A 24,569-nucleotide genomic window follows, 5' to 3' on the forward strand; every position below is an offset into this window, starting at 1 on the left:
TCTAAAGTGTGCATTTTAAGAACAAAATATAAATAGGGTTTTGATAAATACTTTTTACGTACTTAAAGCAGTTTCGATGGAAATCAGCAGGGCCCTGGATCACTGGCTCAGCTCTTCCTTGACATCTGTGCTTGGCTTATGTTCCTGAAGGTCTACATGGGGAAGATTCTCGTTGGCTAATAGAGTTACAGAGAGATTGGAAGCAAGGTCCGTTAACTGCCCTTCGATCTGTGACCACGAAGACATAGATTCATGGACTGTTATTGTATGCTCTTCCATTTGACGCTGAAGGCTGTCCATCTCTTGCCTTTCAGAAGGAAAAGAAACAGGGAAGAGAAGCAGAACAACCATTTAAGAAGAATCCTGCTGGACTACCTGGCTTCCTTTCCCAGGGAAATCCAGGTACTTCTGGAAGACCACCAGAATCAGGAAGACAGCACTCTACCCCCAGCCCCTGGTTAGAGCAATCTGATGCCCATGTGGGCTATGGACATGTCAACCCTCAAAACAGCACTCCTGATCCCCAAGTTAATTTAGGAAAAAAAAAACACAACCCATTCATGTACTAAAAAAATGGCAGAAATCGTGTACTGAGAGGTTTCGGCAAGGACAACAAAACAGAGAATCAAAATATATAGTGATGTCTTTCTGGGTGCCTTTTCGTTTTTGTGTGTGGCCATTTTTTATTTCTATTACAGCTAAGAGTTGAAAACCACAGAAAACGTGACTCACCGGAGTTGCTGGAGACAGCTGTTGAGATTTCTCATTGGCTCTTTACTCACAGCTGATGGGGGTTTCAACAGCTCTTCCAGCAACGCTGCAGGAACAGGACAATCGGGGACCTTCACTGGTGTCACCGGATTTGATGAACTGGTCTCTCCCTTGAGTTTTTTCTTCTCAAAAGGAAACACACAAAAGACCACCCCCAACAAACTTACTTCCACGTTCAGACTTTACAGTGGGAAACTTAGAGGTCTTAAGTCTTGCCCTCTGCTGATCAGGGCCTTCTAAGGTCCAGAGAACCACAATATTAAGTACTGGACAGGAGCAACCAAGGGGTCCCAATGAGCCACAAGGAAATAGTCCAACCCTGCACAGCTGCTCAGACAGAAAAGCAACTTCCAGATCAAAACAACTGCTGGGTTCTAGGTCTGGGATCAACAAGGAAGCTGAGGTATGAAAACTGAGGAATAATCCACATTTCGTGGTCTCTTTAGGTACCTTTTTCATTTTTCCATGCTTCAAATCCAGCTTCAGCTGCTGGTTCTGTTGTAGCAGAGTTTTTATGCTATTTTTCAGTTCAGTCACTTTTGCTTGGAGCATGAACTTATCTTTCTGAGTCATGGACAAATCGTCCCGAACCATCTCCAATTCCGTCTTGATATTCTAGAGGGAGGAACGATATCCAAGAAACAAGTGTATCTGCATTAAGCAATGACCATTGCAAAAATAAGGCTAGCTCACAAGTCCACGCATATCGACTCCGAAGTACCATTGGCCGAGTTCACATACTTGTATAAAGCATTGTTGGTTTCCACCAGGATGTGTTGACTTAACCACAACTGGGCTGGCACAACACACCAAGCAATAAGCAGCAGTTTTCAACTATGGTAGCTGGTTTCATTCAGTATGCTGAAACTGAGGCCAGGTGAACCATGTATTAGTTCACTGCGTTGTGTGAACCTTGCTGCAGAATTTTCTCTACCAAGTTAAGTGATTCTAGGACAGCCACCTTAGATAAGTCTGGAACGGAATCCGAATTCAACTCTGGAACATTTCTTATTTTTATTAATTCAGAATCCTATTTTGCCTCTAATTCTGAGAGAGCCGGTTTGGTCTAGTGGTCAAGGTGCTGGGCTAGAAACCAGGAGACTGTGAGTTCTAGTCCCACCTTAGGCATGAAAGCCGGCTGGGTGACAGTGGGCCAGTCTCCCTCTCTCAGCCCAACTCACCTCACAGGGATGTTGTTGTGGGGAAAAGAGGAGGAGGAAGGAGTATTAGGTATGTTCGCCACCTTGAGTTATTTATAAAATAATAAAGGCGGAATAAAAATAAAATAGATAAAATAAATAAATTCTCCAACAGAACAAGAATGACCTGCCTAGGTAGGTGAAACATCTGTAGAAATCCAATGCAAATACCTGCAGAGCTGACTGCACGCCTTCTAACTCTTTCTGACTGCGCTGCTCGGTCAAATCCAGCTGTTGCTTCAGGGCCTGGAGTTCCCTCTCCTTCTGCTCAACTTCCCATTTGAGGTCTTCCACCTGCAAGGACAAGCAGAGCCAACCCCAAATCATGGTTTGCAGCACGACAGTCCATCCTGAAGAAAGGCAAGCTCCTGACATTTCCCCACGGCCTTGCCAAGGGATCGCAGCACAAGAGTGTAGATTTTTATTTGCTGCAAAGCAAAGTACATTCCAAATGGGACTTCCCTTTGCATTCAACCGTCCATGAAGAACCCCAATGATGAGCATACTGCTCAAGAATTTGACTCATCCATCAACCCATCTTCGCTCCAACCCTACGAAGACCTCACCATGAATTATGTAATTGCAATCTTTGGGAGCACCAACATCTGTACGCCTAAAAGGCAACACTTAATAATTTTGGGCTGCCCTTCTTCTATTTTTGTTTTCCAACTCTGATAGCCCTTCTTAGAATGCTTTGAGCATCTCTAATGCAGCTGTGCCACAGATTCTTCACAGATTCAGAGTAGAACTTCTTTTCATTCAACCCAATTTCCTGTTAATTGGAGATTGTCTTCTACTGTGCTCCTTCAGTGCTTTTCTACTGCACGTGAAAACAACACATACACATTGAAGAGGGAGGGAATAGCCAAGACCAAGTTTTCACCTCTTGATTTTCTACGGGTTGCTTGCCAAGTTGCTCATCCAGCTGCTTCTGCAGATGCTGAAGCTGGGACTGAGCATCAACAAGCTGTTGCTGGATCTGAGATACTTCCTCCGAGTGTTTTCCGTCTTCTGCCCTAGAACAGAGAGAGACATAAATTACCTTGAGAATGCCAATGCTCTCAGAAACTCTAGGCCGATATAAATATTAAATAATGACTACAAGTTGATTACAGTTCTGGATGATAGACTGAAAATAATTTATTCATGAGGATCAGTGTGGGTTTTTACCTAAAAGTCAGTTAAAGGACAATCTTAGAAATGTGTTGGACATTTTGGAATACTTGGAGCAGCATAATGAAAAACAAGAGAGCCAGTTTGGTGTAGTGGTTAAGGCACCGGGGTAGAAATTGGGAGACTGTTGAGTTCTAGTCCTGCCTTAGGCACAAAGCCAGTTTGCTTCCTTGTTTTGATGCCTTCAAGTCAGTCTGGGCACCTGGTGACTACATGGACAAGCCCCTGCAGTTTTCTTGGCAAGGTTTTTCAGAAGTGGTTGGCCATTGCCTTCTTCCCAGGGCTGAGAGAGAGCTACTGGCCCAGGGTCCCCCAGCTGGCTTCGTCCCTAAGGCTGGACTAGAACTCACAGACTCCTGGTTTCTAGCCCAGTGCCTTAACCACTACGCCCAACTTGTTTCCCTCCCCTCATTCACACACAAAGAAGCAGCCACCTGCACGCAGCCTTAGAAATGCCAGCGTTTCCGTTTTGTTCAAACACTCACTGCAGCTTGTCGACTTCAGCCTGAAGGGCATGGATGAGGACCTCTTTGGCTTGCAGCTCTCGCTTCACCTCGCCAAGTTCCAGGGCAGCAGCTTTATAATGCCGACGGTTATGTGCTGACTCTGCTTTCGTCGTCGTGACCTGCCACAGCACGTTGCATCGTTACTGCACTGGAAAACTGCCGCCTTTCCCCAACCTGGTGCCCTACAGATGCGTCAGGTGTCGGCTCCCGCAGCAGAAGATTACAACTGTGTTGGCTAGGAATTCTGGGAGTTGAAGTCCAACCCATCTGCAGGACACCAGGCTGGGGAAGGCAGATGTTTCTACCTCTCAACCTGCTCCTTTCTTTCTCTCCCTGGGAACACCGCATTTCCAAGTCTTACATCCTGGCAGTGTTCATGGGCAATGTGTAACACCATCATCAACCTTCTGTTGCAGAATGGAGGGCCGAGACATACTGGCATGTTGAAAGATATTGAGGAAGCTTCACATTTGAACACTGAGTGCTATCACATCTGGATAACATCCCATCTGCAGCCAGACACAACCTGGGCCACCCATAACAACCACAATGGGGACTGGAATTTTGGTCGCTAAGCGAATCAGACCTGATTTTACAACCATTTTGCAGTGGTCAAGAGAATCAAACTGTTGTTAAGCGAACCACATGGCCATTAAGCAAATCATGTGGTTTCCCCATTGATTTTGCTTTCCGGAAGCCGGCTGGGAGGGTCGAAAATGGCGGTTTGTGGGACACTGCGAAAGTCGTAAGTGCAAGGATGAGTCATAAGTCGGGTTTTAGTGCTGTCATAAGTCCGAACCATTGCTAAACAAATGGTCATTAAGCGAGGACTACCTGTACTTTGGACTGAGAAAAAATCTGGGGTCTTCTGGCCACCTTCAGGGAAGCAGCTTTCTTACTGGCCCTCCATCTCACAGAATGCTGGAACCTGCTTGTGTGTGTGCTGCTGTTGTGTTTGTGGGCATTTTTAACTGAGGGTCTCTCAGCTGTGTACCCTGCCTCCCAGCTGTGTGAGGCCCCAAATGCAGAGGGGGGAAGGCAAAGTAGCAATAGGACATATTTGTGATGGTTTGCACATCCAATGGGTGGTGGTACGTAGGGCTCCTGGTCACACAGCAGTCCCAGATGGCAACTACTGATTTATATACAACCTTGAACACCCCTGCCCACAAGTGCCCAAGTACAGAAGGAGTCCTTAACCAAGCTCTGAATGCTTTCAACCAGGATCCTACCTGTTCTTTAAGGCTGATGACATTTGCTTTCTCTTTCTCCAAGGCCGTTTGCAAAGTCTGAATCAGCTGCTTCATTTTCTGATCCTCCTCCTCTTTGCACCTCAGAACTGCCTGGACCTGGGGACGGGAGCATCACAAAGCATAGAATGCATGGTTTACTTCTGCATTTATTATTTAATCCGTACACAACAGAAACGACCTGCCCTGGGATTAAGCTTCCCAAAGCCTCTTTCTTCAGCCTTGCTGGATGAGACTCGGGGAGTTAAAGTCTAAAGCCTCTGGAAACCCTCCATTTGGAAGGTTGTGGTATGAGATCAGATGGAGCCACGATTTGACTGAGAAAGCAGCACCTCATGATACCTTCCAACAACTGACACAGACCTATGTCCTTTATGGAGCTTTGACTGAATGAGCGAAGTTCCTCTATCAAGAGCCAGGGCGATTCAGTGGTGAAGTTGCTAGACTAGGAGTGGGGAGACCCACTGTGGAGTAAAGGAGGTGGAGGAGGAGAAAAAGCAGCAGTACCTGAAGATTCAGTTGCACCAGATCAGCCTCTCTCTTGGCCAGAGCTGCTTCAAGGATGCGATTGTGCTCTCGCAGAGCTGCGTTGGACTGGCCGAGGCCAGTGAGCTTCCCACGTTCATGTTCTAGCTCAAGAGAAAGCTTCTTGTTCGCGTCTTCCAGGCGCTTGATCTTTCTCCGGAAACCCCTTGCTTCTTGAAGCTGTGTGGCCACACAATTTTTTTCCCCATTAAAGACACCGCATTACACCCTCAGTCAAAATCACTGGCCTCTTTCGCTGAAGACCTTTCTCAGTGGCATCTCAGTGTCACCCACGGACTGGGCCAGAACAGTGTTTGGATGGCTAGAGACCACATTTAATTTTGGAGCAGGAGGGAGTTAATGATTCCAAGGGACACATTGCTTTCTTTTCTCAGAAGGGAGTAGGGTTTTCTGTCTAACTCAGCTAAGTCTGTCCAAATGTTTACACTAAAGATGTTGACTGCTTGCCCCTTCCAAGAAGCTAGCCCAGCACTTTTCAGGAATTGGGGTTAATGGATTCGAGTTCAGCAGGGTTCATTGAAAATGCCAAAGGTGTTCGCATTCACACATTACAGTCAGTTAATTATCAAGAACCAAGCATGGCCTCAGCCGGGCTTCAAGCGATACCACTGATCCTTTGGTCCTATCAAACCCAACAAGGAACCCATCGACCCACATGCTATAGTTTGTGGATGTTGTAATTATCAGGGTTCAACTCAGCATTGTCTCATAAACATAAGGGTGTTGCTCTAGCAAATTGTATATCTATCGTGCTTGTGGGATGTCACATGGGTCACCTGACTTCCTCTTCCTCCTCCTTCTTGGGCTTAGGGATTAACAATCTCCATTACGCTTCTGGCACACATGCAAGCAGGAGGTGCTGCAGGAATGCAGCCCTCCCCCAACCATCCTCTGCTACCAAGAACCAGTGATGATTAAGTGCTTTCTATTGTGAACCTACCTGTATCCAGATCTACTGAATAAAAGTAAGCTATCTCTGTTTTCTTCATCTAACTACAGTGTGAAGACTGAATTTATTTCTGAACGTAATTAAGCTTATTGTGCAAGTTCCTTTTTTGGGTTCACGCTTCTACTCTGCAAGACTGCTGTTTGCTGCTTAGAGTTCTTTTATTAACATTTAAAAACTCCATCAGTGAAGTCCTGCCAGTTTGCCTACCGGGAAGAAAATGCACTACGGCGCCACTCCAGGGGCTTGGTTCTGCATATCCAAGATGGCGGAGCAACCCAAGAAGCCCTTAGCCATTACCTCATCTTCAAGTTCGAGGACCTTCTCTCTGTATTCTTCTAGTTCCTGGCTGGTGAGGGAGATGACCTCTTGGAGCTCTTTCTCAAGAATCATCTTGCTGTGGCTTAGAGACTGCAATTCCGTCTCTAGAATTTGGATCCTTTCCTGAAGGCAAAAGGCACAACCAGGTTAGTGTCTCAGCTCCAGCAGGAGCACAACTGCTTTAGCGGATAAAGGAAGCCAGGCTGCTTACTAGGCTCGCTTGGTGATTCCCACCCTCGGAGATCTGTGCCTTTAATTCATTCAGTTCGGCTTCGGATGACTCCTTCGCAGCAAGGGCCTCCTGCAGCCGGCGACTGAGGATCCCAACGGCGTTCTCGTAGGCTTTGTGCTTCGCCTTCATCTCCTTCTGGGCCGTGTTCAGGTCAGAACCCAGCCTCTTCATTTTCTGCTTCTGTTCCGTAATGGCCCTACAAAGGGAACCAAACAGAAGTCAGGAGCACAGGTAGTCCTCTGTTAATGATGGGAATTGGGACTGGGGACTCTGTCACTAAGTGACAGGGTCATAAAGTGCAACGTGACGTGACCATGCCGACTTATGAGGGAAGTTCCAGTTGCCGTTGTTAGGCGAATCCGGCGCGGTTATTGGGTGTGACATCTTGCAATTGCCATTGGCAGCCTCCTGCCAGCTTCCCCATTGACTTTCCTTGTCGGAAGCTGGCAGGGAAGGTCGTGAATGGCAATCAAGTGACCGTGGGACGCTGTGACTGTCATAATTGCGAGCCAGTTGCCAAGCGCCCGAATCGCGATCATGTGACCCTGGGGATGCTGCGATGGCCACAACTACAAGGACCAGTCGTTAAGTCCCCCTTGCTCAGTGCTGTCTTAACTTTGAATAGTCGCTGAACAAGGACTACCTATAATGATGTAGTTTCCCCCAATCTCTTTGAGAAACAGCACACTTTAAGACACAACCTGATGGACGAAATAATTGGAATCTGTAACAAGCAAGTCCTCAACTTTGTAAATCTTGTAACGCTTCTCCTGGCCTCAGCCAAACCATTATGCTGCTCTTCCTTCGTGCCATTCCCTTTTCAACTATTCAGGAATGACTGAACATGCTTCACATAGAAACCTGAATTGATCAAGCACAGAATTAACACGATGCACAGTAAGAATTAAAGTCTGTGGGTTTGGGTTTTACAGGGTATGTAAAAATTATCAGTACAGGTAGTCCTCGTTTAGTGACCACAATAGAGACAGGAAACTCAGTCATTATGCGAAGTGGTCACAAAGTGAAACCGCTACTGTGCTTATGATCTTGCTTCAGCCTTTTTTTGCTTTACAGACCTGAGAAGGTCGTAAGTGCGAGGACTGGCCGCAAAATTACATTTTCATCACCGTCGTAACTGCAAACGGTCGCTATACAAGGCAGATGCCAAATGTTTTAGACAGCATAGCTACTCACATCTTTGTTTCTTGTTGCATTTCATCAACTTGTCTTTTTAAGTCTTCATTCACTTTGACAAGAGCTGACATTTGTTCTTGGTCAAACCGCAAAGCCTGGAAAATTTGGAGAAAGCACCAAAGTAAGAGTTAAGTTGAAATGACACATTCTCCAATACAGACAGCTGACATAGTTAGGAACAAGGCCAGGTTAAATGAATAACGTGAATGATGAAAAAAAAAAAGGGGGGGGGGAGAAACCACAGAAATGTTTTTACTATTTTAGTTTCACCGCCAAAGTTCATCTGAAAACAGCAAATGTTATTCTCAGTGGCTTCTTCTGAAACAAACCATGTTAAGCCATGGTTTAAAATTATACATAGCTTGGGATGCAGGGCCTTAAGGCTAAATGGTGGTTTAACTGGGCTTCCAATCTTCTCTGAAGAGCACAAGTCAGCCCAAAGGTAGTATTGGGAGCAGAGATGAACACAGGGGCACCTTCCAGTTTGTGAATCTAAAATACTCTCACGTAAAGTCAAGGATGGACCAGGCTTCCTCCCCACCTGTAGCTCTGTCTCCATGTCGTTTCGTTCTTTTTGGGCCACCTGTAGCTGGCTCTCCAGGTCCTCCATCTGCTGCTGAATCCGAGTCACTTCCTTCGCTAGCTTTGAGTTTTCCACCTCCATCGCTTGCTTCTCGCTCTGAAGCTGAAGGAATTCCCGCTTTATCTCTTTGATTTCAGAATCCAGCTTCTTCTTCGTGGACTTCAGTTCGCTGATTAGCTGATCTTTTGAAACTGCATCTCTGCGGTAGGCTTCCACCATCACCTACGTGTCAAGAACGAAATCAAGACACCCTTTTTACAGAAAACCTTACAAGGCATCAAACTCTGTTTTACGGGCAGCCAGCAGCTGTGTAATCCCAGGAGAAGATGCGACTGCTTTAGGATGCTGTAGACATGTGCTACATTTGCAAGCCCAAAACACTTTTGGAGATCCAATCTGAAGCACTGCACGTCTTCAGTTTGTAAGCCAAGAAAAATTTTAAGCACAGTTACTCTTCGTGAGTCAGTCTAAAGGTGAAAAAAATCTACCTTGATTTTAGGAAAAGAACTCAACACAATTTCTAGGCAGGAAACTGTATTATTTAATTACAAGTGTTTAACTCACCGCTGACACTTCAGGGGAAGCACAGATAAACATTTCATTTTCCAATTTCTCCAGAATGAGAACATTTAGAAAAGAACATGCATATGCACCTTCTGCTGAAGAAATTGTTCCTTCACCTTCTGGGTTTGCTTCTTCAGATTTGCGCTTTCGTGTTGCAGATTTTCCACCTGTCGGAACAAAATAAGCAGCAGCACTGGATAGGAACTAAAGAAGAGAATTCCTTTGGGGTCACGAAGCTAGGGTCAACCCAAGAGGGCAACATCTCAATTACAAGACCACAGATTATCTGGAGGTAGCTGATAAACTTTAATTCCAGCAACCAAAGCAGAATCTGAAACCTAAAATTTAAGACAAAAGTTGTGGTGGATCAGTGGGTCCAGCTAAAGTTCCTTTGCTCTGAGTGAGTGAGTTTGAGCATTTGGCCTATCAATGGGCTATTTTCAGCCAGTACTTCAAATAAGACCATTAAAGCATTAGATGTGTAAATTATTCCTCTTGAAAGAAGTTTGAGAATCTCGGCTTTGTGTAATGCTTTCAGGCAATACCTTGACATGTTCAGTCTGAAAACACCGATATTCACAGGTGACAACCCCCACCAATAAGCCACCATTGGTAACTAATGTCAAGCCTTGCAAGGCTATCAGACTCAGGAAACAAGAACTACTTGGATTTCTAGGAAGATCTCTATTGACAGTAGGGATACTGTAACAGAACCTTGAAAGCCTACCAAAATAATTATCCAGCTCAACTTATACCTAGCAAAATTAAGGCTGTTTCTCATGCTCTCCGCCGCGCCCCCTCCCCAGTTATTTCTTTTGCGATTGTCCTTTTTCCTCCTCTGCTTTCCATCACACTAATATCTAATACAGGTAGTCCTCAACTTACAACCACAATTGGGTCTGGAACTTCCGTTGCTAAGCGAGGAGGTTAAGTGAGTCACGTCCAATTTTACAACCTTTTTTGCCACGGCTGTTAAGCAAATCCAGCTTCCCCTAGTGACTTTGCTTGTCGGAAGCTGGCTGGGAAGGTTGCAAATGATAGTCGCGTGACCCCGGAATGCTGCCACCATTATAAGTGTGAGCCAGCTGCCAAGCACCTGAATTTTGATCATGGGACTGCAGGGACGCTGCGATGGTCATAAGCACAAGGACTGGTTGTAAGTCACTTTTTTCAGTGCCGTCATAACTTTGAATGGTCGCTAAACAAATGGTCGTAAGTTGAGGACTACCTGTATCGGCAAGGAAAAGGGGCTGGTTAAATGCAGCAAATTACCTGACTTGATTTGACGGCTATTTCTTGCCTCAGTTGCTCCAAAACATCTGATGCTGCCTCTGTGTGGCCTCCTAAATGCTGGATGCCCTCTTCCAGTTCTTCTTGGCCTGCTTTCGCCACCTGCAGGGCAACCTCCAAGACAATCTTCTCATTCTGCAAATACCGGATGGTGTCGTCCTTCGAGGTGGCTTCTCCCTGCAACTCAGCCAGCCTGGCCTCCAGTTCGTCATAGCGCACCTGAAGCTCACCCAAGGTCTGGTCTCGGGTCTGTGATGTCTCTTGGGCGGAGGTCAGCTGTTTCATGAGATCCAGCTGTTCCTGCTGCAGAGTTTCCACCTGAATGTCTCGCTGATGCAGCGTTAATTTTACCTGAGTCAAGAACACAAAGAAATTCACCATCACCATGATCTCCTCCCACTGTAAAAGCACACGTCCTTCTACCTGGGCTTGACTCTTGAGGAAGGAATGGACCACCTGTGGTTTCACGCAGATCCCCAGCCACTTTGTTACAGATCCCTGAAACTCAACACACGTCTTCCAAAACTTTGAGGCAAGATACACAGGAAAACTGAAGTAAGAGTCCAAAAACAGGTTTAACGTTATTAAAAAAAAAAAAAAACACTTTAGAAGGACGATCTCAGCCCTGCTTACGTACGGGATAACCCAGTGTTAAAAAATGTCAGGTGCAACCTCAAGTTACTAATCCAGAGAATTAAGTCAGTGGCAGGAAGGAACACGGCCTTATTCAGAGTGGCCCCAACGTTCTGGAACTAAGTCTGGGGAATCCCATGTCCTTGGCTATCATGCAAAATACAAAACGTGCACACCTTTTCTAGTTCCTGCTCCAACGTCGCTGCCGAATCAGCCATCTTCTGAAGCTGTTCTTTCTCTTCCTCAAACTCCTCCAGCTTCCTCTGCAAATCCTCTTCCACCATACTCTTAGCCTCTTGGATCTGCAGAAAGGCCGCTTCCTGGTCTAACATGTCAGCCTGTCCAAAAGCACCAGGTGTTGTTAAAAGTGTGGAAACGGCTGTGCCAAGGCCATGCTGAGGAACAGGAACTGCGGGGAGCATTTGCTGAGAACCTACAAACAAACCTGACACCTGGTGCGAAGCTGGGGCTGGGCTGACCTAATCCTGTCTTAAGGTTTCAGGTTAAATGTGAAATAACATGTCATGAGTATGGAGGGTGAGCAGGAGGAGGCCCCTATCCAGGGGGGAAAACACATGCGCAGTTTAGAGGCTTTGAACTGTCCTTCAAAGAAACCCAGAGCAGACCCACCTTGAGCTTTGGGGGTTTATCTGTCTGGGTTTCCCACACTCCTTCGGTTTGGTAGGATTTTCTGTCTACTATAGCAGTTATTAAACACTAGAGACAATCTCTTCGTCTCAGTGTGGTTTTTTGCTCAAGTTAGAACATAATGACTGATAAAACATGGCTTATGACAGAAGACATGTGATCCTGGCGTGAAATGAAGAGAGACTCCATTCCTAATCTCTATATGGTTCATCTTCCATTGATTATGCTCAGGATGTAATCCTAGCCAGTTTGATGGGGGAAGATCTCAGTGGAAACGGATTCCTCCTAAACAGGAACAAATTTAGTTCCTGTTCCAGCACCCCCCCCCCCCATTGTTTGCATACCCACAAGAAAAGGGTATAGATCCAGTGAACTGTCCCTTGCTGTTTCACCCGAACCCCAACACCCTCACACACCTCTGCTTAGTATTCAGTATGCTTTGCTTGAAACAAGCCAATATAAAACCACTGCATTTACCTGCCTAAGTGAATCCATGCAAGATTTGTTAGGTTTCTGCATTTATCTGACCCAAAAGAAGCAAGGATAAAAGAGCTTCTGATTTCCAATTCCTTTTAAACAACTGACCAGAGTGAGTCAACCTGAAGTCCTTCAGATGTTCAAGACCATCAGCGGGCCCAGGGGCAAGATGCCAGAGACAGTATTTCAAAACTTGGGGTACGCATCAGGTGGCAAACAGGGAAGATACTGAGATACATTCCCGAGCATTCTTGTTCATTTCTGCAGATTTACAGTTTAAGGGTCGACAATCAAATATTCCTCATTTGGGACATCTGAGGTCCAGAGAGAAACCTCTACAATCTTTACCTCAATATTTTGCAGCTGTGCAGCTATACGTTCCTTCTCTTTGATGGATCTATGCTGAGTCTCTGTTAATTGATGAGAAAGGGTTACGTTCTCTAACTTGAGATGCTCCAGCAGGCCAACCTGAGTCATCTGACCAGCCTTGGGAAAACAGGAATTGGGGTGGGACGAGGGAAAAGTATTGTTATAACAACTGTATTTAGAGATATAGGAAGAAATCAATTCCCAACCAATAGGGTGACAGCTTATGGCCCGCTTTTCTTTAGATTAAAAGGCCATTTTGCTTATAATTGTGCATCAAATGCCCTTGCAAAGAGACCCAGAGCAATCATTTACTGCTGATTTGTGTTCCTCCGTTACCATTATGTGTTTTTGTATCACTGTTTGTGAGTTTTTAATCCTACGTTAGCTGCCCAGAGAGGCCACTCCGAGATGGGCGGCCATATAAATCGATTAAATAAACGAACAAGGGGGAGTAAGAACAGTGGCCACGGAAGACTCTGAAGCTGGTTTGCTCCAGTGTCAAACATTCTGCAGTTATCCAAGGCATCCTCCCGTAGCAGCAAGCCATGGATGCAGGTCTACGGAGAAACATGCAGGAAATTGTTTCCTGTTGAAGGCAGTGACTGTGACCCAGTTCAAGAACACGTTCAGCCAATCACCAACCAACTCTGTTTAATTAACAACACAGTAATACCGCACACAGGAAATGTGCTCCAGGTACCGAACAGGAACAGGAGAAAGCTGTGACTACCTTTATGTTGGCCATATCGCCCTGCAGACGAATCCTCGCCTGTTGAGCTACAGCCAGCTGCTGCTGATACCACAGCCGAACCTTCTGCAGCGACACGATCTCCGCCTGAGATGACTTCAGCTTACTGGTCAAGGACGTGCGGTCCAGCTGGACCTGCTGGAGCTGGCTTTGTAAAGAGGAGAGCTGCTGCCGGAGGTCGTGAACTGAAAGGCCGAGGGAAAAACTTGAATAAAGGAAGGGTAGGTTATGGAAGTCCACCTGTCGCTACCAACAGCAGAGAAGGCCCAGTTCGTTCCCACTTTTCGAAAAGGCCAGGGCAGCTAATTAAAAAAATAAAGTAAAATAAAACAGGGCGAACAATAAGAAACCACCCAGAGTCCCTCTTTTGGGGGAGACGGGCGGCAACAATGTTTGAATAATAAATAAATAAAATAAACGAATACATTTCAAAACCGCAGCCAGGTGAAAGTCCAGGGATCAACCCTACGATGCCTGATGGAATGGAAGTCCCCCACTGGGGGAGACGGGCGGTGACATGAATTTAAATAATAAATAAACAAACAAACAGGCTGCCCAGGCACACGGAAGCAGGGAGACAGAAGCCCCCGAATGGACTTCCCCAGGGAGGCGATTCCACAATCATGAAGCTGCCCGGTCTTGATCCTACCCCCCATCAACGAGATGATAATGAAGGATGGATCAGAAAGAGAAGGTTCTGATTTCTCTCTCCAGTAGAGGCTTGTACTGAGGAAGAAGTCTTTCAGAAAGGTGGCCTGGGGTCAGGGACCAGGAGGGTTCTCACAGCAGATGGACTGAAGATGCTCGACTTGGGTCTACTCACCCGTGCTGTCCTTGTTAAGGACGTTCTTCTGCAAGTCTTCCACCTTCCCCATCAGTCTCTGGTACTGTTCTTCTGCCAACTGCAGGTCGTTGTTGGAAGCAGCCAAGCCAGCGTTCTTGGCTTCCAATGTGGCTTGTAGTTCTGCCATGGCCCGTTCCAGCTCCCAGCAGGACTGCTTTAAGGTGGCGACCTCCGAATTCAGGGAGTCCTGCTTCTGCTGGCTGGTCTGCGTATGCTCTATGTGAGTTTGGAGTTTCATGCGGACAGCAGCCAGCTGGGCTTGCAATTCTGCTTTCTCTTTGAGAGCCTGCACAAAGCCAAATCTGGTTTCACCCTTTCCATCAAACCAAGGCAGTAACAGATGCATCGTAATTAAACCGGGATGAGGTGGGCCTTCAAAACCTTCTAGAAGATCCTCCATTTTTTTGCCACAGGAGCAGGCATCTCCCCCCTGGCACCTCCTCAGAAGGAATCTTTACACGTGGGTAGAAGGTGTGGGTACCATCCCGCATTCTCTCAAGATCACAAACCACCCCATCTTATTTTCACAGTCATTCTCTAGGAAGAACAGAGACCGGACGACCATCTACTGGGAATGCTTTGATTTGGATTCCTGTGCCGGGAAGCAAATGGAACCCTGTGGCTTAAATGGCCCCTCCCCAGTCTAAGATCCTACCAGCCTCAAGAACTTTTGAGAGCTGCAGGTCTTTTAGCAATGACCTGAAATGCACCCTCCTTCCACAGACACCCCCATAGATTCCATAACCGGTCCTTAAGCCAACAGAAGCAGTGATAGGCTTCTTTTAATCCCGGGAACGACTTTTTAAGTGCAAGAGGTGCATTTGTACCTCGCTGGCTTCTAAGGACAGTGCCTCCAATTGTCCCTCAAGTCTCATCTTCTCCTTGAGGACTTGAAGCAGTTCATCCTGGGTGCCTGCGACAGAACTTTCCATGGATATACTGGGGTGAGACAAAAGAGACACACATTTGTGAAGCTGCACCAGTGACATACAGGGTTGTTTCCAAGAATCGTGGAGTTGGAAAGCTTCACAAGGGTCATCGAGTCCAACCCTCTGCAACGTGCAGGAAACCCAACAAAACCAGTTTTTTCCAGCACCGTCATAAGTCTGAACCATCACTAAATGAATGGTCGTTAAGTGAGGACTACCTGCGAACTGTACAGAACTTTCATTCAAGAAGTTTTTTCTTTTTCCTTATTTGTTCTACGCTGGCAACATCCAAGTCGAGAGAGAGTTCAAGCCAACTCTCGTGACCAAATTTCAGACAACCTAGCACCTCCCCCACTCCACAGACACATGGTCAGCATTGCCACTTTCAAAACAGCCTTGCAAAGGGCGTGCGCGGCTTTTGAATTCAAGAAGGAAGATGGCTTTCCAACCACTGAAGATTCAAGTCTTGGTTTTATTGTTTTTCGTTGATCTGCTAAGATTAGGAGCCTGTTGTTTCCATGTTGGCTTCCGGGAAGGGAAGCAGGGGGGGCCCTTTCTAGCTTTCCACACATACACATACACACTCACATGAAAATCATGCCACACTGAGTATTCTGGAACATACCCTGATGCAGAAACCAAGATGTTCCTTAGCAGATCAAGCAAATGCCAAGAAAAGATTCCAACGGGAACGTTCAGAGTTGGAGAACAGCTGCAAAGACAGCTTTACCTGCTGGACACGCTGTCCCGCCGGCTTCTTGCTTCCCCGTTGATTTCCTGGTCCTGGGCGCGATGCTCTGTGGCCGCAGCCTGTAGCACCTCCCTGATGGAAGGAAACCGTCCGACCGCCTCCAAGGGGACCTCCTGCCCATTGACGGTGAACGCTATGCCCTGCTTGCTCTTTGAGCCGGAAGAAATGCCAGCGGGGCCCCTCCCTGACACGCTGCTGTAGGTAGAACTGTCGCTTTCGCTGCCATCCAGCCTCGTGCCGGCTTCGCTGCCATCCAGTTCGGACATGCTGTCTCCAGCTAAGGAGGAATCTTCCAGCCGGTCATCTGGATCGGGGGTGAGGCTGACGGAAGACACAACCGAGGTGAGACTGTTTGAATTCTGCTTCAGAGATCCGCCCAAGGGATTGGCCGCCAGAACAGTCCCCCCAGCACTTCCCTCTGGGTTTTCTGTCCGGTAATCTGCCAGAGACCGAATCCGACTGGTTCTGGGTGATTTGGAGCCTTTTTTCTCTTTCAAGGGAGCTAGGAGCCCCAGGCTTCCCACTTTCGGTCCTCGTGGGACACTGGTTCGCAAGAAGGAATATTCTGTGGTCATTGCCACGGGACTGGCCCTTGGCAAGATCTCCGGGTTCAACATCAGCTCGGGATCCAGGGTGCTGGACGGGCGGCTTTTAGCTGTAAACAGCTTCAGTGAAAGAAGGCAAGCAGGAAAGGAAGAATATAAAGGGAACTAAAAAAATGGGAAAACTATTTTATTTACATCCTGCCTTCTGTTCTTTATTCACATCCCACCTTTCCTTTTAATTTGACTTGTACTGCACCTATTTAAATTTGATTATATCCCACCTCCTTATTTGATTTATATCTCACCTTTCCTTTTTTATTTGATTCATAACCTGCCTTTCCCTTTTTTGATTACATCCCAACTCCTTTTTTATTTGATTTAAATCCTGCCTTTCCTTTTTTAAATTGGATTTATATCCTGCCTTTCCTTCAGAAACTCAAGGCAGCATATGCACCACTCCCTCCTCCCAGTCTGTCTCACGGCAACCACCCTGGGGGGGTAGGTTGGGCTCAGAGTGACTGGCCCCCAAGTCACTTTTTTTTTTAGATTTTTTAAAATCCTGCCTTTATTCCCCAACTCACCATTTTTTAAAAGAAAAAGTATCCTGCCTTTATTATTTTTATAAATACCTCAAGGCAGCTACCATACCTATTACTCCTTCCTCCTCCTATTTTCCCAACAACAACCCTGTAAGGTAGTTGGGCTGAGAGAGAGGTACTGGCCCAAGGTCACCCAGCCGGCTTTCATGCCTAAGGCGGGACTAGAACTCTCCTACCACGCCTGATTGGCTCTTGGGCTGAGAGAGAGGAACTGGCCCAAGGTCACCCGGCCGGCTTTCAATTGTTAGTTGGGACTAGAACTCATTCTCCTGGTTTCTAGCCTGGGGCCTTCACCACTGCACCAAACTGCCTCTTGGGAAATTCTGGGGCTGTGGGCAGGCTAGAATATGAGTTCCCCAGTGCCAGTCCTACACCTTCACTGCTCCACCCCACCGGCTCTCTTTGGACATCCTTCTTTCCATCAACTAATTCACCGCCCAGCTGGGCAGCTAATCAATTTAAATAAATAAATGCATATATAATAATATTCTGCTAAACTCCTGCGAATCTTTTTGCCAGGCACTTACTCTCTCCTGATGCCTCTTTACGCGATACTGCTTGAGCTGCTCCTCCAGGCGTTTCCGTGCCTGGAGCCGGATCTGTTCTTCCTTCTCGAGTGGGAGAGGAGCATCGGCTGAACCTGGAGAACGAAGAGCGAGTTAAGAAGCTCAGGGACTGCCCTGTGCCTGGGGGTGGGACAGACAGGAGGCTGCATTATGCCTTCATAAAGCTGTAAGAAATTTAGAGACAAGGTAAAAAGGAGGAAAAAAAAAAGGCGAAAGGATTTCTCAGTCTCGGTTTTGCAGAAGTGAATGAGATCGTTATCACCAGAGAAGCGTGGTGCAATATCTGACCCTTGTTTGGAGGCTGGGGAGGGGGGGTGTTAAATCAGAATAGGATGTTGCTTAGCAGAAGCTCAGTGCATCCTTCAGAACCTCTATTTACAGCCCCCCAAAAGAAAGGGAGTGCCCCAAACCACTCCACTAAGATCGCTCTTTGGCTAAGGCAGCATGATCTGGTGGGGAGGGGGGCAGGCAGCGTTTTCCAGGAGGTGAAAAAATTAGTCTGAAAGAACTGCCTGACCCTCAGAGCAAAGGAGGACCATAACCAGAGTTGGTTGAACAGTGGTGGCATTATCAGATACGGAAATGAAAGTAGTAATAGCAATTTTGGAAGGCAGCAAGATGGAGAAAGACTCTCCCTCCCCATCGCCAGTCATCTTGGCCTGTTTTGAAAAGTGGTAAGCAGGGTCAGATCTGGCTTATACTTGGGTGGGAGACCACCAGGAAATCTGAGAAGTCAACGGCAAATCACTTCTGTATGACTGCCGAGAAAATAACACGAAGTCCCTAAAAACCAGCTCAACTGAAGTGAGATTTTACTCCAGCTGCTTTGTTACTTGCTACCTGGGCGGTGACTGTTGGTACTATTTATTTTTAGTCCTACATCGGTACCGTGTCACTGCCATTTGTATCTAGATTTTGCAAAACAGCCAGGAAGTGTTTGTTTTAAAGGGGAGGGTTCCAGTGATATCGATAATTAAGAAACCACCACGGATTTTGCTCTTGCTGAAGTGCGCCATGTTTCGCCTTATAAACGTTGAGTTTGCACGAGCGTGTGCAAGTTGGTAGCAACATCAATTAGGGGGAAAATACCTTGTTTCTAAGAGAATTGCAAGAGCAACGTTGATTCAAGCCTGCCAGGGCAAAGAAAGCAAGCCAGTTTGTTAAACGCAAAGTCCAAGGTGCCAGCTGCCACCAGGCATAAGAATCAGGTCAAGCTTTGAAAGCGGCATTCAGAAGAGATTCCGCAGAGGCACAGAGAGAAATGGGGGAGGGGGGATGTCTTTGAGGTGGAGCAAGAAAGAACAGGCAGGCTCCACCATAAAGAAATGCTTACACAATTCTGTTTCTTGCAAAGGGAGGCTTTGTTTGAGAGACTGCAGGGCATCCTTCCTAAGAGCTAAGCCCTCAGCACTACTGCCCTGAGAAGCCTTTGGGTGCTCACGGAAACCAAGCAGACCTGGAGCTGAGTCTTCCCCCCGGGAGCTGTCGGTGGGGTCAAAAGGCACGGGCTGCTCGGGACAATAAGACGTCGGTCCGTTTGCGCAAGGATCCTGGCTGCTCTTTGGTGCCAAGTTGTCCCCTTCGGTTGGCACTCTGCTGTTATTTACACTAACCACTGGAAAAAGAATATTGGTTGGGAAGAGGTTAACGGCGGGTTCGGTCCCAGGGAGGGAAGGCAAGATCACCCCATCCCATCTCCCTGTTCCCAGGATATCCTGAAGGTTAAAAACAGGCTTCCCCCATCTGCCAAACAGAGAGTTTGCACCACAACGCTAAAACTCCCATGCCCTCTCGGATCAATCAAAACATCTGGCAGGAGTTGGGTGGGACAGGCTGAGCTGGGCCTTGAGTTGAATTGAACGTTGCCCTTGACACATTCTTACCTGTTCAAAATGATCACTGAGAAAACACCCAATAGATCCTACACCAGATTGCTTTAGACCCAACTGCAGAAGACAGCAATCTTCTCCAGTCCGGTACCCTCCTGATATATTGGAAGGGGGGGATGAGAGTTGCATAGGCATCGAGCTGGCCTAAAACATCCCCAACCTCCCCTTTCTGGGTTTGACAGAAATACATTTCTCCCACCTGCTTAGTGTTTCTAAAACCTCCCAAGGCAGAGGAAACAGAGTTCTCTTGCTTCAGATCTATGTGGTTTAGCATCATCCACCTTAATGGACAGCAATTTAGAAGAATTCCTTAGGCGGATGTTCTTCCTATCTCCTTACGCTATTCTTTTAATGGCAGACAAGTTTGGGACCTTCTGATGCAAAACTGTTGCTCTGATGCCACCCTGTGGCCTGGTTCTAACATTAACTTCACCTGATTTTCATTCTTCAGGCAGACTGGTTGAGAGTCCCCTCCATGGAGCCAGAGTGGATTCTCTATGGGTCTGGACCTCAAGCTGCCAGAACTCATCCTCATTATTAGTTTGAATGAGTTTATGATGGGGTGGGGGCGGGGGCTGGACTCCAAGAAAGCGGTCTTTCTCCCCAAAGGCCCCCAATTCTGATCTAGTACCCTGGTTCTTTCCTTCTCCAGAGAGAAAGAGGGGGAGGTGGGTGGAAAAATCAAACAGAACTATCACATCTGGAGTTTGGTCATCCAGTGAGTGCCACGGTGGACAAACACATGGACAAAGGGAGGTATCTCTATGGCATTAACCATGCAAGATACCACTGAATTAGTTGCTGGGAGGAAAGTCCAGGGAAGGGTTACTACCTTGGCCTTCTCTAAGTGAATCTTCCAAAGGCATCTGGAACTGCATCTACTCCGCCAAGGCTCTTCCTAACCTGCCACCACGACAATCAAACAGCAGTAACAAAAATCCTCACAGCAGTAAGAAAAATCATATCCAAAGGAACTGCTTACAGTTAAGATCTTCTTCCATTGTCCAGTTAGGTTTGGCCTCCAAGTCTGGTTGCTGTCCAGAACTGGCAGGGGTACCATTGCTGGCTTCCTTCTCCAGAATGACCACTGAAGAGTCCATGGCTGATGTAGTGAAGGTCCAGGGGGAATATCTCCCCAGCGGAAGAACAACTTTCCAAGTGACCTACTGAGTCCATCAGTACCGCTGGGAGCCAAGAGGCAGCCTACACATAGTTAGGGCTTTTGCACGGATTTATTTACAGCAAGCAGTTCGGTTTCGTTCCAGCCTACTTGATGGACAATTGAAGAATTTCTGGAGATCATTACAGTAGCTGCAGAGAAAGAAAACAATGACTGAGTTACATCACACTCTGGAGACAGACAGACACACACACACACACACACACGACGACACTCCTTTTTAAAAATAGTTCCTTGTTTTCTAGAGATCACATACATCTGCCACATATAATTCTGAGCTCACTGAGAGCCAATCCTTATGTAAGCCACAGTGGCACCTTCTCAAGCAATGGGAGTGGGGGCTTGCTCACCTCCTACAGGCTGGCGGGTAAAACTGAGGAGGGAGGACAAAGTAAATCCACAAACTAAAGATTTCAGGATGTGTATGAATCTCCAAGCAGTTCATGGAACTCATCCAAGCCTTCTTGAGGTTGCTACATGTGAATGGCACCAGCTGGATCAGGGTGATTATGCCTGCTCCTGTTGTGAGTGGGAACAAACTATTTTCACTACTAAATCATGTTACCAGTTGCCTTTTATTTTCATCATTGCAACTGACAGCCAGATTATTTTACCCCACCAAGCGCAGAGAGTGTGATTTATAGGACTATGCATGTGTTTATGAGGCTGAGTATTTGGCAGAGAGCTAAAATATTATCTTATTGCTGATGAGTATATTGCTAACTGAAGATGGAAGAAGAGGCCTGTTGCCTCTTAAGGTTGCTTGGCTTGGCCTGAAGAATGCAAGCGACAGAGAAAGAGAACCTCAGATTCAACTCTCATACAACTCTAGAGCCAAAATCATCCAATGAGGCTACACAGTTTCAGATAACAGTATCAGTTCATGCATCACAAGGGTAAACCATAGATTTTGCTAACTCAGGATGCAGAAAGCAACTTGCAAAGGCTGGCTTTGCTGATGCACTTCAGAGGATAAGACTTCTGTTGGACCTCACTGAAGACCTCAAGAAGTTCAATATTTAATTCCCCTGGTTGCCAATCAGATGCCTCTTAGAAATCCATTAGCAAGACATTAAGGTTCCCTCCTTCATGGCGTTTAGAAGATCATGAAAACAGTTTTACTTCATCAAGAGTTCAACCCCTGATGTCCATCTTGGGAGGGATGATTATTGTTTTTCATAAATTTTAATGTGTTGTGACTTACCTAGAATCTTTAAAAAATTAATAGCCTCTCCCATGCATGTTCCTCATTCTCCCACGAGTGATCCTCAGCTTACCCTAACTGACAAGTACATGATGTTGCCTTTGATCCTGGTGGCTAAGCATAGCCATCACAACTAGTAGCTACTGATAGCTTTGTACTTCATGAATTTGTCTCACTGCTCTTGAAAGTCATCCAGTTAGGGGTTGGCATCATTATAGACCTATTCTCTGAAAGAACATCTGAAATGCTTTTAAAGAATTACAGAATCCTCTAGAACACAGTGTAAAAAGTATCCAAACTCCATGGATTGTCCACAAAAGGATAATAGGATAATACTAGGATCCTAACATGGTGTCGAGGAGTGCCACCAATCAGAATTAAGAATCCAGTAGATACACTGAGCAAAATATACATAATGCACGAGCTCAGACACTTAAAATGGCAACAAGTTTAGCTGATCTTCAAGCAAATGGGGGCATTTTAGGGAAAAGATAAATCATGAAAAATACATGAACATTTTCCTTCTGATCAATTACCAACAGTACTTTACTATCTAGCCTGCCATAACCTCTCCCCCACCAATGTGGAAGAATGTAAGCAAGGAATTTACACTTCTATAAATTCCTTTACAGTATAATAATTTGGAAAATAATAAACTTCCCCAAAACGGAGAAGAAAAAGTCTTGGAAGTGCTTCAGAGAGGTTTTGAAAAGGCTGCATTTGTTTCCAAGAGATGAAAGCTGCATTGGACTTGCTCAACCCAAGTGCCTACTATACTGTTATGTTCTCCAGAGAGATCAATGAAACCAAGTCACTCTGCTTGATATGTCAACCTTAGGAAGAACAGAACAGAACTGTTCCCACCCCTATTCAGCTGCTGGCTTTGAATGGTCTGCCAAAGCTTGGATGATGGTTGAAAGCAAGGCAAGTTTGGATCTTGTCATATTTCAGGATGGGAACTGAGGAAGAAATGTGCACCAAAATGTGCTGAGCATCACCCCAGAAGATAATGCAGAATAGAAACAAGAACAAAACCCAACACATGCCCATCTCCAGTAGGGGTGGACTCTTGAACATTCAGATCTTTGACCCTAAATTCAGAATTCTTCTCAGACCAAGACCAACTTCAACCATATCAAGGTGACTGTCCTCAAATTCAAATGAATAAGGAAGACTGGTTATAGTATCGGATTAAGATCCAGATCCTCCCAATTCAACCACAAACACTTGCTAGGTGACTCTCGGCCAGCTGGGCTTTAGCCTAACACAACTTGCTGGGAAAGCAGGAGGGGAAAGGATGGTGTACACAAGCCCATGTTTCTGGGGAAAGGAGCAGGATTAAAGTCATTAACACACCTCAACCTCCCGTTTTCATGGCCAGATTGCCAGCCTCCTTTCACAATGCCAGTCTCCCACAAAGGCAAATTAGGCAGGCATGAATGTTTCATGATAGGTGACTCACAACCTCCATGGGTAGCCTTGCTAGGAGTGTGTTGCATACAGAAGTGTTAAATTAAACAATCCATTAAAGCAACAACAGCCAGTTTCAGAGTTCTTCACCTTGTCATTATACCCCTGAATATGCCAAATATTTTCCTAAATGCATATTATTTTTTCTCTGATATACATGTGTGTGCGTGCATGTGTATACACACACACACACACATCTACCCATACATATACCCACATCACACCACCCAGGTCTATATAGTCCATAAGCCAACTTCAGACACACACACACAAGCGTGCGTGCGTGCGCACACACACACGGACACAGACACAGCCCACATCAAACGTGACACCTCCCCAGATCTATATAGTCCATGAACCAACTTTGTACACGTACACACAGGTACACACACACGCCTACAACCCCCACATCGCACCATTACACCTCTCCAGGTCTCTATATAGTCCACAAATACGGTCAACTTCATACAGTACAACGTACAAGCACGCACACGTAAACACCACCCCCCACACACACACCACAAGGGAAGGACCCAGAGAGATTCTCACCCCCCCCCCAAACGCGCGTGCTGCAAGGCACGCGAGCATGCCGTCCCTACCCCCGGTCTCCACGTCCGGAGCCCGGACACCCCCGGTCTCCCTGACACGCAAGAGGCGGGTGTCGACGTGTGCGTGTTTGCACAAGCTTGTGGCTTCCCCCCCCCGCGAGTTTTTGAGCCTCCCCCTCCCGCCTGGCGCCAGCAGGCCACAGCGCCCCCCGCGCCCCCGGCCCTTCGCCCCGCTGACCTACCCGGCTCGGCCCGGCCCGGCCCGCCCTTTCTCCGAGACGTGGCGCGGGCGGCAGGCGGGGCGACGCCGCCCCTTCCCCGCCGGCCGCGCCTCCTCCTCCGCCTCCGCCTCCTCCGCCGCGCCTCCACCCCGCCCGGAGGCGCCCGAGGACTGTCCGCAGCCGCGCCGACGCGCCCGGGGCTGGAGGAGAGCAAGCGCAGCGGGGTGGGCGGTGGGCCAGCGGCAGCCGGAACCGAGGGAGCGGGGCGCCGTTTCCCCGAGCGCCGGACGGCTTCTGGCGCCGGAACTTCCGGGAGGGATCGAGGACGCGCGGGGGATGACGCGCCTCGGCCCCCCTTTCTGAGTTTGCTCCG

General features: G+C 47.0%; 1 protein-coding gene across 2 annotated transcripts; it reads right to left on the bottom strand.

The window, feature by feature from the left end:
- Positions 1-51: 51 nt before the first annotated feature.
- Positions 52-24,342, bottom strand: GOLGA3 (golgin A3). 2 transcript variants are annotated; one of them, XM_063315782.1, is made up of 24 exons: positions 24,214-24,342; positions 20,556-20,884; positions 19,018-19,299; positions 17,646-17,758; positions 15,954-16,639; positions 15,122-15,233; positions 14,274-14,580; positions 13,433-13,635; positions 12,682-12,819; positions 11,385-11,546; positions 10,558-10,926; positions 9,375-9,452; positions 8,680-8,943; positions 8,139-8,233; positions 6,924-7,140; positions 6,692-6,835; positions 5,407-5,604; positions 4,882-4,998; positions 3,629-3,768; positions 2,854-2,986; positions 2,142-2,264; positions 1,222-1,386; positions 733-896; positions 52-307 (listed from the first exon to the last, which is right to left on the bottom strand). In XM_063315782.1, the coding sequence occupies exons 2-24, from the start codon at positions 20,671-20,673 to the stop codon at positions 100-102; spliced, it is 4,536 nt and encodes a 1,511-aa protein (XP_063171852.1). In that variant the 5' UTR covers positions 20,674-20,884; positions 24,214-24,342; the 3' UTR covers positions 52-99. The 2 variants fall into 2 exon arrangements, with proteins under 2 accessions (XP_063171852.1, XP_063171853.1); XM_063315783.1 differs by lacking the exon at positions 24,214-24,342 and having other exon boundaries at positions 733-893; positions 20,556-21,434.
- Positions 24,343-24,569: the final 227 nt, after the last annotated feature.

Source organism: Candoia aspera, chromosome 15 (genome assembly GCF_035149785.1).
Source record: "Candoia aspera isolate rCanAsp1 chromosome 15, rCanAsp1.hap2, whole genome shotgun sequence".
NCBI classification, from domain to species: Eukaryota; Metazoa; Chordata; class Lepidosauria; order Squamata; family Boidae; genus Candoia; species Candoia aspera.